Source organism: Podarcis bocagei, assembly GCF_964188305.1.
Source record: "Podarcis bocagei genome assembly, chromosome: 1".
In the NCBI taxonomy this organism is placed as follows: domain Eukaryota; kingdom Metazoa; phylum Chordata; class Lepidosauria; order Squamata; family Lacertidae; genus Podarcis; species Podarcis bocagei.
This window is the reverse complement of record NC_138125.1, coordinates 69,266,805-69,284,034: the sequence shown is the minus strand read 5'-3', so window position 1 is coordinate 69,284,034 and position 17,230 is coordinate 69,266,805. Positions and strand designations below refer to the sequence as shown.

The 17,230-nt window shown below is 43.5% G+C and overlaps 2 protein-coding genes across 6 annotated transcripts in view; both read right to left on the bottom strand.

Annotated features, from left to right (window-relative positions):
- Positions 1 to 3,174, bottom strand: part of BTBD10 (BTB domain containing 10) — a 28,701-nt gene extending 25,527 nt beyond the window's left edge. The window contains exon 1 of one of the 5 annotated variants that reach the window (XM_081198427.1): positions 3,042 to 3,174. The gene's annotated coding sequence lies outside the window, so the exon portion shown is untranslated. Of the gene's footprint in view, positions 1 to 887; positions 941 to 3,041 lie in introns of those variants that run through there. The other 4 variants (XM_081198422.1, XM_081198426.1, XM_081198424.1 and 1 more) reach the window with 4 other exon arrangements.
- A 5,848-nt stretch (positions 3,175 to 9,022) lies between these two features.
- Positions 9,023 to 14,882, bottom strand: PTH (parathyroid hormone). The gene is made up of 3 exons (XM_081196771.1): positions 14,807 to 14,882; positions 10,598 to 10,688; positions 9,023 to 9,387 (listed from the first exon to the last, which is right to left on the bottom strand). The coding sequence occupies exons 1-3, from the start codon at positions 14,829 to 14,831 to the stop codon at positions 9,120 to 9,122; spliced, it is 384 nt and encodes a 127-aa protein (XP_081052897.1). The 5' UTR covers positions 14,832 to 14,882; the 3' UTR covers positions 9,023 to 9,119.
- Positions 14,883 to 17,230: the final 2,348 nt, after the last annotated feature.

The window sequence follows — 17,230 nt, the reverse complement described above, 5'->3', positions numbered from 1 at the left end:
TTGAAAAGCAGGTTATAAATACATAATAAATTACAGGCATTATTTAAAGATCTGAACAGCCAAAATGTGTTGCATTACCAATATTGTGGCACCCGCTAAGATTATTGGGGGTACTTCTGGATCCATAGCTGTCACTTGAGGCTCAGGTGGCCTTGGTGGCAACAAAGTGCCTTCCATCAGTTGTGGCTGGTGGCCATAGCTGTACCTGTCAACTATGCTCTGGTAACCTCTAGGTTAGATTACTGCAATACATTATACATGGGGCTGCCTCTGAAGATGGTTCAGAAACTTTAGCAGCCAGGATGCTCACCAGGGCAAGACGGTTTAGCATATAGTGACAATCCTAGATCAACTGCACTGGCTGTCAGTTAGCGATTGAGCCAAATTCAAACTGCTGGCAATACCTCAAGGACTGCCTCTCCTCATATGAACTGTCACGGACCCTGCAATCATAATCTAAGGCCCTTCTTCATGTCTGGAGGGGGGCAACTGTTCTGTGGGCTTTTTTTGAGGCGGCTCCCTTGTTTATGGAATGTTCTCCCCAGTGAGGCTCACCTGGCACATTCACTACATATCTTTTGGCACCAAGCAAAAACTTTCCTCTGTAACCAGGACTTTAACTATTTGTAGCCTTTTAGGAGAGGGTGGGATTTTTTAATGTACAGTATTTTATTTTCCTCTTGGTTTTATTGTATCCATGCGGGGTTTATTGTCTTGCTTGTTTGTCTGTAAGTTGCTTTGGGTTATTTTTAAGAATTATGGACATTTTGCCTTTATGCCCAATGCCTCTAGGAATCACATTCTTGATGCTGATATTTACATTATTAAAATGCTCTCATAAATATATTCCTATTTCTGTCCGGATTTAAGTGTCTCCTTTTACTTACCAAAGCCAGAATACTGTTCTACATTACTATGATGAAGGGGGCATTGTTGGAGGCAAAAGAAATAAAACAGAATGATCCAAGCATACTAGTTTAGTATTTGCAAATATTCTATGAAAGGAAAATAATGAAGTTGTAGGTTTTGAAGAAGCAGAGGAGATGAAGAAAACATAAAGGCCTGTTGTGTAAAATTCCAGGATAATAAGTGCTAACTGTTTTACAATAAAACGGGATGTTTATACTACAAAAGATACATGGTGTCTCACTGAAGCACCACACAGATTTAATGAGGCTTAAAATCTCTATTTAGACAAGAATAACATTTTTTTTAATATTTATGATGATCTCCAATATTAGTTGTACTCAGAGCAGACCCACTAAAATCAAAATATGACTAGTGTTGGATAATCTACTGTCATGATACAATCTAGATTAGTCTGAGGCGCTTTCTATTATTTTCCAAGAAGTGTACAGCTTAAACACAAATCTAAGTTAAGTGTGTATATATTTGAACATGTCCATTAATATACCCAAATTGTTTTGAAATATAAGAAAAGTACTCAAACATTTTACATGTCTTAAGTATCTATGGTTTAAAACTTTTAACACTGCAATAATAAAAGAACTGACAAAATGGCCACATTCACACACAAGCCAAACCACAGCTTAGCAGGAATGTGTAGGCTACTGGAGAGGAGAGGAAATTGTAACCACTTTGTTCCTTCCTAGTCCTAAAGTCAGTGCAGTGTGTCAGCTAAGCCAAGGTTTGGTTTACCATGTGAACCAGTAACTCCTATCCAAAAGAAAGAAACTAGCTAAGTATCATCTGTTGGAATTTAATTTTTGTTAGATGACGGATGCCAACAAAAAACAATTTATAAAGAAGGTATGTGGCATGACATCAAAAGTATTGTTAGAAAATATTTTTCAAAATAGTGAAATACAATACTAAACAAAAACAGTGGCACCAACTGAGTTACATGAATGACACAAGGATCAAAGAATAAATGATAAGTCTGGAACGAGTGATGTGACAGATATGGGGATACTGGAATTACTGGACCCAACTGCATTCTCCTGTACTGGTAGCCAACTCTAATAATAGTAATAAAAAAAACTACAAACGACACTGTAAATGATTTGTGGCACAAACAACATCCCTTATCTTCCCAAGTAAACATTAGAAATATTTTAAGACTGATCTCTTTAGAACACCAAAGTCAGAATAAACCACAGAAAGAGCAGCACATATATTGGGAAAATTACAAGGCAACTTTTCCCATAAATCTATGTTTTCCGTTAAAAAATTCAAAACAGTCCAACTTTTTTGAGTACAGTATTGTATTCTTAAAACTCTCCCCCCACCCCCAACACAACCTCTCCACCTCCTCATCCCGGGCTTTCCCCAATATGCCCCCCAACACCCTTCCAGAAGGGCAGGATGTGGCAAAGAAGGGGGCAAAGGTGAGCTACCCGTGACAAGGCACTTCTGTGGGAGCAGCCATACGCCCAACAAGCCCGTCGGTGAAAACGGTAAGAGCACCAGGAGAGGAAGGAGGGGGCACTGGGAACCGGGAATCACCATGAACGAGGCCGTAAACAGCCTATAAATAAATTAATAATAATAATAATAATAATAATAATAATAATAATGACCACCTCAATCCCGCCCTTCCTTCCTCGCAACTCTTTGTGGTCCACATGGGTTTTAAAACAGATACCCCCCTCCTAGAGAAACCTGTCTTGCCGCACTTGTCAGGTAGACGCAGATACACGCGCATCTGACGCGCGTCACACATACACACAGTCAGGTATACGCGTGTACACACACACAAACGTATCTTAATACCACGCGGCACCCACCACCACACGTACCCAGCTTCCCAACAACCGCTGACCCTCCTCATTTTATAGACCTCCCTGGTAACGGCCACCCGCCCTCCGCCATCGCAGACGAGCAGCGCCCACCTGCCCCGACCTGGCCGCCACCGCGACGCTTCGGATCTCCGGCCCAGACTCGCTTCTGTGGGAGAAAACAACCGGTGGCCGCCGCCGCCCTGCCTGCCGACCACCGTCTGCCCGACCCTCCCATTCTGCCCCAACCAACCCCCGGGGGGGGGCTTAAAGGGCCTCCCGCCGCCCTCCCACTTTCCTCACCTGCTGCGCCCCACAGCGCCGGGGCTCCAGCCTCGCCGCGCTTCCCCCTCGCCGCCGCTGCCTCTAGCCGGCAACTGTCGCTGCTACTAGGCCCCGGCCGGCCGTCTGCCCCCTGCTCTCGCGAGAGGTAGGCGCGGAAAGCTCGCGAGGCGTCGCCTGGCAGCAGGGAGGGAGGAGAAGCGGGTGGAGAGCGCGAAGCTCGCTTACCGCGCGAGGGCTGCTGCTGCTGCTGCTGCGGGCGGCTTGGCTCCGAGGCGCGGGACGGTGGGCGCGGGTTGGCTGCTCCGCGGCGGCCGGCTCTTCTTGCAGGCGCCTGCCGCGTTCCGAGGAAGTGGTGGCTGCAGCGGCGGCATCGTCGCCCCTCGGCGCTCACTTCTCTCGCCCCGCTCCTCTGGTAGCAGCGACGTCTCCTCCTCCTTCCTCCCGTCCTTTTCCCGAATCTGCTCAAGTGGACGGTCGTCCCCCGAGAATTGGGCATCAGTGGAGGATTGTGACGGCGCTTCTTTCATTTATTTTATTTTATCGTATTTTAATATTTTGCTGGAAGCCGCCCATAGTGGCTGGGGAAACCCAGCCAGATGGGCGGGGTATAATTATTATTATTAATAATAATTAACACGCTCGGACCGTGTGTAAGCATGACCGGGGCCGGGCTATTTTGCACCCTAGGCAAGGCTAACTACTGGCACATCCCCTCCCCAGCCCAAAAAACATATTTGCTAACTTCAGTTTTCAGAAACAGATGTCTTGCAGGAAAAAGAAATGAAAAGCACAACCGTTGAAGCTGCCAAGTTTATTTTAAATTGCAAGAATCGGTGAAACAGCAAACTTTGAGCTGTTTAGAAACGTTGAGCACATTATCCAGGAGTTTTTGTTATAGTATGAAGAGAAGCATAGACTCTGAAAGATTTCGAGCTTTTGCTGTATAGGTCCACAGCACAGATCTTCAGTATCCATATCTTTGTTTCCATTGAGCATCAGTGATTTCTCCAAATTCTTGCAGGCCTTCAGTACATCTTGATTTTTTGTTGTTGATACTGTATATATCACAGAGGAAGCCAAATAGGGAATTAAAGTGTGGTGGCTGTTGGAATCTGTTTTCAACAGGCTGTTATGGTCGTGTTGTGAGACAGCATAACAGAAACCTAACTTTGGATATCTGCTTCGGATCTTGCAGTGCCTTTTCTTGGGCCACAAATTTAAACTGCTGTTTCTTTCCCCTCTTTCTAACTTGTTCTTTCTCAAAAGTTTGGTAGTATTTCTAGTTCCTTTGCAATCTCAGTAGCATCTGTCAAAACTTGTTGAAAACCCTCATCACTTCTGCAGCCCACAAGTTAATTCTAATCTACTAATTACTTCATAAATGATAAAATTCCTCAAAATTTAAAAAAACAGAAATTTATAAGATATAATAAAAACTGTGCCCCTCAAAGGTTAGTACTGTGCTCCTTCTGAGGTCTGTGCCCTAGGTGGCTATCTAGTTGGCCTTAATAATAATATCAGCCCTGGGTGTGAGCTCAATAAGTTGCTCTTCTTGGGCAAGTCCTTAATGCCTTATGTCAGGGGTTTTGCAAGTTGTGAACCTACAGATGTTGTTGGACTCCAGTTCCCATCAGCCTCAGCCAGCGCTGCCAAGGATCAGTGCTGATGGAGCTTGTAGTCCAGCAACACCTGGGGGACCTTAGATCAAAGCTTAGTTCCACATAACCGCCACTCCTACTCCTGCCATAATTGATTTCTGATTTGTAGTCCAGTTCAATGCATGGTTACTTGGAAGGGCAGAGCATATATCTGGTATGGAGCTTACCTTAGTGGTACAATGCATGCTTTGCATGCAAAAGGTCAAAGGTTCAGCCACCAGCAACTTTAGGTAGCCTGCTTGTGTCACCAGAAACAAAATGGGTAGATTGTGCTCAGCTGAGAAGCAAATGGAATTTGGAGCGCATCAATGAAGGCCACCCACTGAAACGTCACCACAGTGGCGGCAAACTGCTTAACATAAATAATATGCTAAGAAGCTGCCACATCAGCAGTGACTGCAGATGTAAAAGAGGTTATTTTTAGTTACCCAATTTTCCATGGTAAGGGGAAACTAAATTGGGGTGAAGGGAATACTAGCTGGCATTTTTATTTATCTTGTATGGATGCTGTGAATAACTTGTGTGCATAAGTAACACTGATCCTACAATGAGCTCTCATCCCAAAGTGCCCTGTGAAACTTAAAAGATTTCTCCACATGCTAGCACTGCTGGTCCCCCGCTAGCAGACTAAGCCAGCTAAAAATGGGTCTTGTGACTTTGTCTTTAGGGCTCCTGCTTTGTTTGAAAAGCTTAATCATCTGTCTGTTCTGCCTGAAGATAATATCACTATGGGAGCAAAGTCCTTGAATGATTACCTTTATTTTTTCCAGCTCTAATAATGACCTCTAATGGCAGGCCTGTTGAGATGTTTCTTATTCTTATCCGTTATATCTTGTTCCGTTTGGGCCAAAAAAGTGGCATGGTTAAGCCAAACTCTCATCTTGATACCAAATCAAAATATGGCTAGGTCAATAAGGAGGGAGTAGGATAGACACTGCAGATAGGCCGCCTCTCTCTGCCTATGCAAAACCCCACAATTAACTCATCAAAATATAATGCTAGAACATGCTGTTATGCATTGCAAGTAATTACAGACATTGTGCTCAGTAAAAAAATTCCATTGTTGTCTCTTAGTTCTACTCATGGTGTCATTGCAATAAACTTAAACAGCTGAGACTGGACTGGTCACAAACAGATGCATATTTGTCATTGTGACCAGCAGAGCACCATTTTCACCCCTGGTAGGGGGCCACAGCTTGAGCTGCAACTGTCAAATGGAAAACCATGCACTTGGTGTTTTCTTCCCAGCATCTGAACATGTTACAGGGGGAAGCTTGCCCTCTCAGAGTTATCCCTGCTCCCCCGCCATGTATTTTCTCGTGTTTCCAGGTTAACATAAATACTTTGTTAGAATTATAGAATCGTAGAATTGGAAAGGACCACAATGATCATTTAGTGCAAACCCCTGCAATGCAGGCGTCTTGCTCAATGTGGGGCTCAAACCGGAGACCTTGAGATTAATGCTTTACTGACTAAATACAGTAGGATGGATCCAGAATAAAGGTGGGATTCAACTAGTGACTCCCATCAGTGGACTTCCATTTGCACAATGAGACTTCACCCCTCTCCTCTCCTTCCATGTCCACCAAAATTGGCTTGGGGAGGGGGCAGGAGAATCTTCAGAACAGCTTACAGGGGGTGGAGAGGGAAGATTGTTGAACCTATCCCCACTGAGTTGAATAGGAACTTAGTCAAAACTAATTTTTCATACTGATCTCTCCCCCTGCCATGGTAGTATACTGATCTCAATGACAACTTGGTTCAACTAACTGTGGGTTCAGCTGAATAGTTTTATTTTCCGAAATTATGAGAAAGTGCATGTATAAATAATGACAGAAAGACCAAAGGTTTATGCTTTTCAACTACTACTGTCCAAGAGCTTTTGGTCCATTTTATTTGACAATTCATTAGCAAGATACAGATATAAAGGACTAAAGATACATTTGTGTAAGTTAGACATGAACATACAGCAAAATAATAAATAGAAAGTGCATATTAAGGTCTTAGTCCCACAAACATACCCTATCTCATGTCAGAACCTTGCTCCCACATGGAATGCCATTTGAATGCAGTTCTCTGCAGGTTCAAGGGTCTGTAGTAATGTATTGTCTGTTTGCAGAAACATGTCTTTAGTAGGGGTCCAAGATAATATTCTGACCCTGAATTGTAGCTTTGCCACTGATTTAAAGGGGGCCAGAATTTTCCTTGCTGTCTAGATATAATGAATGTCAGCTCGCTATTTGCAAATACACTTCTAGTCTAAAAATGGCGGATGTGTTTTGACATTTATTATTTATTCACCAACTCTTGCAAAATGCATGAGGTGCCACACGTACAAACAGGTGAGACAGACATAAAAGCAACCATACTGGATTAGGCCAGTGCAGAGTAGCAGCGTCTGATCTTCCTTAGGTCTCACGTGAAAAAGAAACTAACATATTCAACTGGAAGTTTGTGACTGCCGAGAATCTGCAAGATAATGGCCTCCGTCTCAAATCTTGCACCATCTGCATCTCCAGTCCTGGATCAATTTGGGCAGCCCCATGATGTGTCCCTGATGTTTTCCCCTTATAGCGTAGGATTGTGTGCATTTTTACTCGGAGCAAGTCTCCACTAAGCAAGAATTCGTAGGATTGCAGCCTCACAAATTTATGTAGATGTACTTCCTTTGACTTGAATGGGGCTCCCAGGGAAATACGTTTCAGATCTGGGTGCCAGGCTCTGATTCAAAGCACACTTACTTGCAGGTAAGGTGCTCAGAAGCACATTTTGGGCTCTGCATAAGCAAGGGCTACAAGCATCCACCCGGGTGTTGGAGAAGCCTCTGTACATGCGGAAGGAAAGGTGCACGGGACTTGCAATGAATGTGGCAGCACATCACATCCTCATACTGCACTCCATATACTCATGTGGTGCGTCCAAGTCTCAAAACCTATCTATACTAATATCTGTTTTATGCCAGCTTAACTGCCATGGTTTGACCTAAAGAATCCTGGGAACTGTAGTTTGGTGTGGCACCGAGAGAAGTTTCTACAAGAGAGCTCTAGACTCTCCACCAGAACTACTGTTCTCAGAGTTCCCCAGGGAGAGGGAATGACAGTTCAACTAGATTTAGTCTGCTCCATGAGCGTGCTGCTTCTTTCCATATGGCTTTATGAAATAAAGTGCTGATAACTTAACTTGAGCCTGTGAGCTTAAATATTTTACAAGCTAGCATACTCTACAGGTATCAGAACACATGTCCCTTCTGATTTGGTTCTGCTGTGCACATTTATCTTACAATCTGAGTTTGCTGAATCTTCCATGTCTCCCCAAAAGCCCTTCGTCAGTTTGCATTGGTGCCAATCCAAAAGCCAATCAGGTCTCTGCTGCTTTTGCTTGTCTCCATTACTTTCTCTGGGAAAACCCATTGTTTACCACTGAATCAGAACGCCAATCCACAGAAAAACTAATGGACGTTTGTTCTGATTCAGCGGCAAACAGCTGTTTGTCCCATGGGAAAGTGGTGGGACGAGCCCTTAGTTTAGCACATTTGGAGACTTACTGAAATGTATGGTACCTTTGCAGGACGACTACTCGTTTCTGGATAAAAACCATTGTCAATTTCTTAAGCTATTCAAACTTTACCAGTGACTGTGTATTAAGAATGGGGACAATTCCAAATCAATGTTTTTGTGCCATCTTCCACACACACACACAGACGCAAACACTGTGCTGATTCACATTACTGTCTCCATGAGAGATGGGAGTGAAACCAGATTGCCACAGCTACTGCCTGCCTGGATACAGGAGGCTACCATCTCCCAGAAACTAAGACAGGGACTGTAACATCCCAAATTGATGCCTGGACTTCTCCATGCCACTCCCTTTCCTAACTGCCAGGAGAAGGCAACAAACTGCATTATTTCAACAAGCAGGATAGAAATGGCAACGGGTTGTCCCGGCACCAGCTTACCCTGCCAGAGGATTAATGGATCCAACTGGCTTGTCTGTGTTGCCTCCATCTGGAGATCCAAATGAGTGGCTTGGGCAATACATGCTCTTCATTCATTTGGACATGTCCTTACAGCAGCAGACCAATGTGTCAGGCTCAGTAGTAGAACACTCAAGAAGTGTAGGAGATATCCTTGGAGAGGTAAGAGTCCCTCTCATGCCACCTACCCCAATAATGGAAGATAATAATGTAGACTGCTCAATTTGCACCGGCCTTGCAATTCACCTGGTAAGCCATATGAAGAACTGAAGAAGTAGTGTGTGAACCCCCACTTACATGTACATTAGGAGAAATGAGATGTACAGCAGAAGCACACCTAATCCCCAAGAAGTAGCATCATGCAAACATGCCCTTAAACATCATTTTATAAACAATAAATAACAAAATGCCCTAATTGCTCACTACTGTATGCACTTAGCTGGAAAGACAACACTATGGACCCTCTCACTGGAGTCTTGTTTTGAAGGTGGCATCTCTATAATTTTTGTTAGAATCCACTGCTTTCTTTTGCAGCTTTGCCTGCAGGTCATCAGGGAGCAATCTCCAGCTTCGGACCTCACGGGCCTTAACATCCACTGCTCCTGCTGCTTCATTGGCCTGGGGGTCATGGTGCACGGTCTGCAGTTTCTCAAGGAGCCAGTTTTGCCTGTTTGCCGAATGCAGGTGTTCCCCCAAATTATGCATCATTTGCATTTCGCTCACTGACCTCTTCCTGTAATACAGATAAATAAGGTGGAATTTAAAACAACCACATAGCATTAACAGCCCAACCTTTGGATGGAGAAAAGCAAATACATTTCCTTCGCTTAAGTTTGTAATTAATGCATCTCAACCCACACAATGCCACTGTTTGTGTAGCAATCTAACCAGCACTTGCTTGTAAGCCTCTCTGTCTAAGTGAATTCCATCCCTAAAAGCTTAGCCATTTTGTTTGTCCTTCCCCACAGGGCCGTCTTAAGCATATCCGGCGTCATGGTGTAAAGCTCCCTCTGGTGGCACCACCCCATTTCCCAGAGTTTTTTAGGGAGGACGGCGCTGCCGGTGGGGCTGGAGGAGGCGGTCAGCGGCTGGAGGGCAGCTCCGCCGGCGGGGAAGAGGCGGAGGCTGGACATGGCACCTCCTGGCTCAGCTGGCCACTTTGTGCTGCAGTGGCCACGGCAGACGGAGGCTCCGAGCGAGGCTCTGGGTGAGGCGGAGGCGGGCTAGGGTGGTGAGCTGATGCCAGGAGGTGCCACATCCAGCCTCCACCTCTTCCCTGGTGTCCTCCAGAACTTGGCGCCCCAGCACCCCGCACCACTAGCCTCTATGGGTAAGACGCCCCTACTTCCCCAGCTTTGTTGAGACAGGATGTCTGGTTTCCCGCCCTCCTCTCTCTCTCATCTCTACTCATCCTGTGAATAGTTCCTGCATGGATAAAGTTTTTGAACTCTAGAAACTTTAAGTGATTGCTTGAATCTAATTCACCCAGGCTGCAAAGTTTGCTAACACCTTTAACTGCACCTATGGGCCAAAGTAGACATGAGTTCACAGGATTAACAATTCCTTCCTTCCTTCCTTTATTTAATTATTTGGAGTTAAAAGGCATCCAGGTGGGAGGTGGTTCCTGATTATCACTCTGGTAGGTTGTTCCAGGACTTCAACTCTTTTCTTCCTACTGTGCCCCCAATTCTGATTGGCCCCTCTACACCTTTATATTTGTATCAAGAGGAATTCTTCCTTGGAACCAAATGGGGCCTCATCAGGATTCTAGTCCATCTAGTGGTCCCCATGATGGATTTTTACTCACACAAAATATTCATGCAATTTACTGAGGTGATCAGAGCAAGAAGCAGCAGCAGTCAGCTGCCACCCCATCATGTCTAGACTATGTTGCTCATTAACTCATTTCACCATCTAAAAAAATTCAGCAATACTGTACTCACACCACAGCTTTCCCATCGGAATTGGCAAAGAAGCAGACTGCCCATAAAATGATTGCACTTTTAGCCATGTCTCTGATTGAAGTCATGATAACTATAAGAGATGAAAGAAAGTTATCATATGGTTGGATTGAGTTAGATAATATGAGATTTTAAATAGAATGCTATACATAAATATCAAAGCATTTAAGAAGGTGATGTTCAGGCAAAAGACTGTGTAACGGTAGTGTATTTTTCTTATTTGAACAAAGGACCAAACTGGGGAACAACTTCACTTCCCCACACACTTTTTGTAACACCTTGGCTAAGCCTATTAGTTTCTCTCCCTTACAGTTTCCCCAGATTAGACTGAAGAGAACAGTACAGAACATTGGTGTTTATTAAAATAAATGTGATTTGTCTATTCCATACAGCCACTTGAGGTATTGCAACCAGCCATTACGAGATTTGTCCAGTGAAAATAATTCTCCATCATATTCATATGCCAGCCATATAAGGGGAGTGCCCTTTGCTTCATTAGCCATCCTCTATAAAATTAAAAATACTGCATGGGCAATGAACATACAAACATAACAAGAGCCTGCTGGAACAGCCCAATGGCCCATCTAGTCCAGCATTCTCACAGCGGCCAACCAGCAGCCCATAGGAAGCCCACAAGCAGGAACTGAATGCAGTGGGATTGTACCCCAACTCAAATAATATTTTGTTACGGTGATATTTTTACACCGGAATGCCTGTTTAAAAATATATGAAGAGGATTTTAGTGGTCTTGCCCTTGATGGATCTTGACACAACAAGCACGAGGGCTTGAAAATGCACAATACTCTACTGATTCTGTAGAAAACACCCGCATGATTGAAGTCATATACCTTGGTTGACGAACACCTTGCAACTCAAACATTTTGGCTCCCGAACGCCGCAAACCTGGAAGTAAGTGTTCCGGTTTGCGAATGTTCTTTGGAACCCGAATGTCCAATGTGGCTTATGTGGCTTCTGATTGGCTGCAGGAGTTTCCTGCAGCCAATCAGAAGCCGCACCTTAGTTTCCAAACATTTTAGAAGTCGAACGGACTTCCGGAACAGATTTTGTTCAACTTCCAAGGTACGACTGTACACGGAGATTCTTAAAAGATATGATTGCTCTGCAGCTGAGATCATCTGGCCAGCATAAGGAGCAAAATGAGCCGTCCAAAAATAAATAAATGAGCCCAGGGCAATGGCCCCTCTTGCCCTGCCCATGCTACTCCCATGCATTTTGAAACTCACTTTAAACTTTAAAGGGATATTTTAAAGACCTAACAGCCGACATTTCCATGCTTCACTTTGCTGCATATTTTGTGACTTTAATACTCTGCTGGGATTCTCTCACCAAAGAGTGAGAGAATATATATATTGCACCAACACATTACACCTCTGCTTAACTCAATTTTGGCGTATTCCCTGGTGTATGATAAGTGTACATGGAAGGAGACGACACTGAGACATTCCAGCACAGGTAGCCGGGGAGGGAGACTCAAGATGGGAGAGCCACAGAAATCACATGCTGAATTCTACATATATCTACCCAGACTAAAGTCTCTGTCAATTTGCGTTAATTTAGATCTTAATAGCATTGTGTCCCTTGATCCCATTAAGCTAAGGTTAAGCCCTGTCCAGTCCCACTGATTTTAATAGTAGAGATTTAAGCATGTTGATGAATCAATGGGCCATAAAATAGCACTGGGTTGTGCCTAGTGATATTAGCTTGCCTGTTTCTTGTCAAATGGCATCACAGACAAAAGAAAGGCTTGTTTCTAACCTGATTCTGGCTTGCTTATGCCATAAACTCCCCCCTCACTCAGAGATTCATTGTGACATAGATAAAATTGCAGCAAACTCTTTCTTTTCTCTACCTTCCTTATGGAAAGGAAATCACATTTCCTTTTGCTTTGCTCCATAAAGTTTATAGGCACAGAAAATCTGGTGCTCAAGCTACACGCCGGCATAAACCCATCATGATCATTGGGTGTTTCACTGACAGAGTGCTGTGAAAATCTCTGCAGTGATCAGTATTACTGCTGCTGATGCAAGGAGCAGAAAGAAAACAATCTGAGCCCAGTTTCAAGTCTAGCTTTACATTTTGAGAGTTATACTAAGAAAAAAGAAACAGCAGTAAGATGCCTAATAACTTTAATTAAAGTTTTCAATGTGTTTTTTAAAAGCAATATCTGTGATGCATATTATTTTTTACCACTGTGGCATAAGAATACCTATAGTTACATCTTATATGACTATCCTCCAAACAGTTCCACATGATTTACGTGATTATTGAACTAGTCAATAGGTTTCCATCCTAGCAAAAGTCTCCCTGACAGATTTCAGAAGCTGCTGGTTAAAGAAACAATTTAGACTGGCAGTCAAAAGCCTCTGTTGACATTCCAATAATGGATGAAACAATCAATTTTGATTTTGCTACAAATAATTGCTTTCAAAAGAAAATAGAAAAAGTTCTTACCAAAGTTTCTCAAGCAGGTTTTCCGCAGAAGTTGATTTAAAATCTGCTTAATTGGTCTAGAAGACTTCTAAGTAACTAAGGAGCTCTTTTATTGTCTCAGTTGATGTCACTCCAAACACACCCCCTGACCCTCATGTACCACCCATCATGTGCTTTTGTTAATGGGGCATTGAAAGAAAAGAAAAGTTGAGGGCAAAATACAGTAACCTGGGCAACTTCAAAAGAGTTTGACTTTTAGGGAATCTTAGCTTAGGGTTGGAGAAAAATGCATTATAAAGAAATTATGTCATTGGTTTAATTAATTAATGATCAGCTCTAAATGTTAATGAGCCCACGGATGACTAAAAACGGTCACATTTGTGAGTGAGTTACAAACAGCTAATAAAATAAATGCCAAGCTCTAGAAAACTTTTACCAGCGCGCTCAACTTCATTAAATCCAACCTATTCAAGTCAGGAAAAGGAAAAGCTACACAGGTGTCCTGCTGACTATTGTAACACTAAAAATTGATTTTAAGTACAAATCGCAACACAGGGAACAACCCCGTAGCCTAACTTTCAACGTCATCAGTTACTCACACTGCAACATCAACATAAACTTGCTGTGAAAGTTTAAGCGAGTCTTGTTGTGAAAGCTATGAAATCAGACGAGAGGACACCAGTTATTGGAACGTTTTATTTCCTTCCTTTTGGAAACAATGAAAAATAAAGTAGAACTGTTCTTAAGCTAGACTTTTCACCTAAAAGCAAGCATCCCCCCCCCCCATGCAGCAGCTTAACTATTACAATCGAATTAAAGCTTTAAATTAGTTATCTTGGTTCTGCACATGCAGTAGACGCTTTCCTCAGTAACTGAAGGCTGCATTGTTTTGTTTTTCAGACTTTTTGCTGCTTGTTTTCCACCATGGCAGGTGAGTTGGCTCACTTGCTTGAGTTATTTGTATCTCTTGATTGTGCAGGCAACATTTTGAGTTCACCGATTCTCCACCACCATCACCACCACCACCTCTACTTTTAGACTGTGGCTTAGATCCCATATAGATTATTCTTCAGAAGACTGCTAAGTGGATGGCCTTATTTCCTGCCCAAAGCTAGATTTTTGAAGTCTTTCACCGACATCCTTCCATGATATATGTTAACAACTTGTCACAGTCTTTTTATGATTATGAATTTGTACTCCCTGGGTAAATGATGTAGGAAGAAACGTTTTTCATAGACCCATCGAATTGCAGAGTTGGAAGGGACCACAAGAGTCATCTAGTCCAACTCCCTGCAATGAAGGAATCTTTTGGCCAACATAGGGCTCGAACCCATGACCTTGACAGTAAGAGTCTCCTGTTCTACCAACTGAGCTATCCCAGTATGACTACCTTACTCACCTACATTACTTACTTTATAGTACCTAGTGCAGGCGTCCCCAACCTGCGGCCCTCCAGATGTTTTGGCCTACAACTCCCAAGATCCCTAGCTAACTGGACCAGTGGTCAGGGATGATGGGAATTGTAGTCCAAAACATCTGGAGGGCCGAAGGTTGGAGATGCCTGACCTAGTGCAAGGATCACCAGCTTTTCTGGTCCATAATCAGGAGAAATTGTTGTGGACACACTCTCCCACCAACCAGCAATTAGACTTGAAAAGTGTTTTGGCTTACCCCTACACCACACTACTAATTAGGAAGGGGTGGTCTTCCTAAAGATTGCAGCTGCATTGGATAGGTTACCTCTTGCTTCTTTCAAGCAACCCATGGACTAGCAAGGAGATAGGAACCTGGCTCTGGCCTGCTGACTGGATCCTTCTCTTTTCTCATGGGCCACCCACCTGTCAACCCCCTGAGATCACAATGGCGCCGAGTGACCCAATCTCACCTGCATTGTTTGAAATGAAACAGTTTAGGCATGGCAATTTGAACCCCAACTATCAGCTGACTTCAAAGCGCCGCGCACAATGCAGATGTAGGGTTGCCATATTGCGAACTGTGAAAATCCAGACGGAAAAGTTTTTGCCATTTTTGAGGCAATACATCTGGAGTTTCCTGGACATTTTCCTGATTTCCGCCAGGACACTGCTGCTGAATGCAGTATTCCAAATATGGCAGTCCTATGCAGGTGCTACTAATTAACTGATTGGCGGTACCTGCAAACCCTTTTGTCCCAGACCCGCCTTTGCCTGTCCCACATCTGACATCATGTATGGCATCAGGTGTAGGGAAGGTGGGCATGGCTTGGCTAAAATGACCTCATGGGTCAGTTGATGAGGCCTGACCAGTCTAATTAGGTTCATGAGCCAGAGCCACTGGCCTAGCAAATGCATACGATAAATATGCTATGACACACTGAATCAACACGTGAGTTGGGGCCTGCACACAACATTGCACACACTGCCTTGTCCCACGCTCTGACATCCATGTGTTCATTACATACATCTGCAGTAAGGAAGTTTTCACATGTACGTGCAAAGGCATCCATGTGATCTGGAGTTCTGTGCAGAACACAATGGTGTAAACAGGCAAGGCAAACCACCATGCAAGTGCAACAGCAGGTGGGGATAGTGAGGACAGTCCTGGACCCCACTTGTGTGTTGATTTCAGTGTACAATCATTGATTCCGAATTAGGCTCTTTTTGGGGAGAGGGCCTGGGGCTGTTGACAGTGGGTCAGGACCACAGGTGTTTGACAAGTATGGAGGCTGAGGATGTCGAAAAATAAAAGAATTAGAAAAGCTGGAGGTCAAACTGCAAATATTCAAGTTCTGTGTGAAGAGAAGACATTCATAGATCACCTTTTGTTTTCAGATTCAATGACTTTATGATTCCAAAAAAGAGCTTTGACATGGATAGAGTTAATCTTTTATCATTGCATCTCTTGAACCCACTATTATTAATCTAAAATTTGTAAATAACTTTATAATGACAACCTTGTCTCGGATATCAGATTTAAAGCTCTGGGCATCATGAACTTCTGAAGGACAGCAATTATAGGGTGAAGATGCTGGTGTCTCACATTTTGAGAGAAAAAGTTCAGCGTGACCTTTTTTTTCACTGAATAGCAAACAGTTATCTGTACTCCAATCTGGTCAGGTTTATTTGTGTGTTTTGGTTTATCCAAACATGAAATATAGATGTAAAGATATATCATTATCTTCCACTGACCTTAAGATGTGCAGCAGAGCATAAATAAATGTGGCTGTCTTCGCCCATGCTAAAAAGAATGAGGCACTGACGTGCAATTGTGCAATAAAATGTACAGTGGTACCTCGGGTTAAGTACTTAATTCATTTCGGAGGTCCGTTCTTAACCTGAAACTGTTCTTAACCTGAGGCACCACTTTAGCTAATGGGGCCTCCTGCTGCCGCTGCGTCGCTGGAGCACGATTTCTGTTCTCATCCTGAAGCAAAGTTCTTAACCCAAGGTACTATTTCTGGGTTAGCGGAGTTTGTAACCTGAAGCGTATGTAACCCGAGGTACCACTGTATTGTATTCCATACAAGAGGACAAATCACATTGATGTTGATTCCTCCTACTCATGCAACAATTTTTTCCTGTTTTGCCCAACTTTAGTTGAGAAAGGGCAATAAAAATCTTTCCTTACCTTTGAGCATGCAAACACTTTCATTTACTTATGGGAGTCTTGTAAATTGTAAGCTATTGAAGGGACTACACTGCAGTGCATTAGTGTTTGGCTCTTTGCGCACGTCAGGGAGCTGCATTAGATGTGTTCACTAACAATGCCACAGTCAAGGAAGAGGAGGGAGGAGGAGTAAGTGGTGACACATGGATGGTTGTGGTGAGGCAACCATTCTAAATGTGTCTAAAGAATGTTTCTCTCCTGACACAATGGAGATCTGAAAGCACCGTCAGTTAACTCCTTTAGATCTTGATTTGATTGACAAGATTTGTGGCTTCTTACATACCACAGCAGCATGCCTAGTCCATAACATAACCAAGTTGACGTAGCCTCGGGTGTCTCTTGAGCAACGCTAGCAACCAAATGAAGCTTTCAGCGAAGGATAAAAACTGACAGAAGGGCCCTGGTGCCCTATAACTGCCCTAACAAAAATGTCATGCTTGGACAATGTACTTGTTTATTAACAGCTCTTGATCATTTTGAGCTTCAAAATAACTTCTTCAATCAATGGGGCATCTAGAC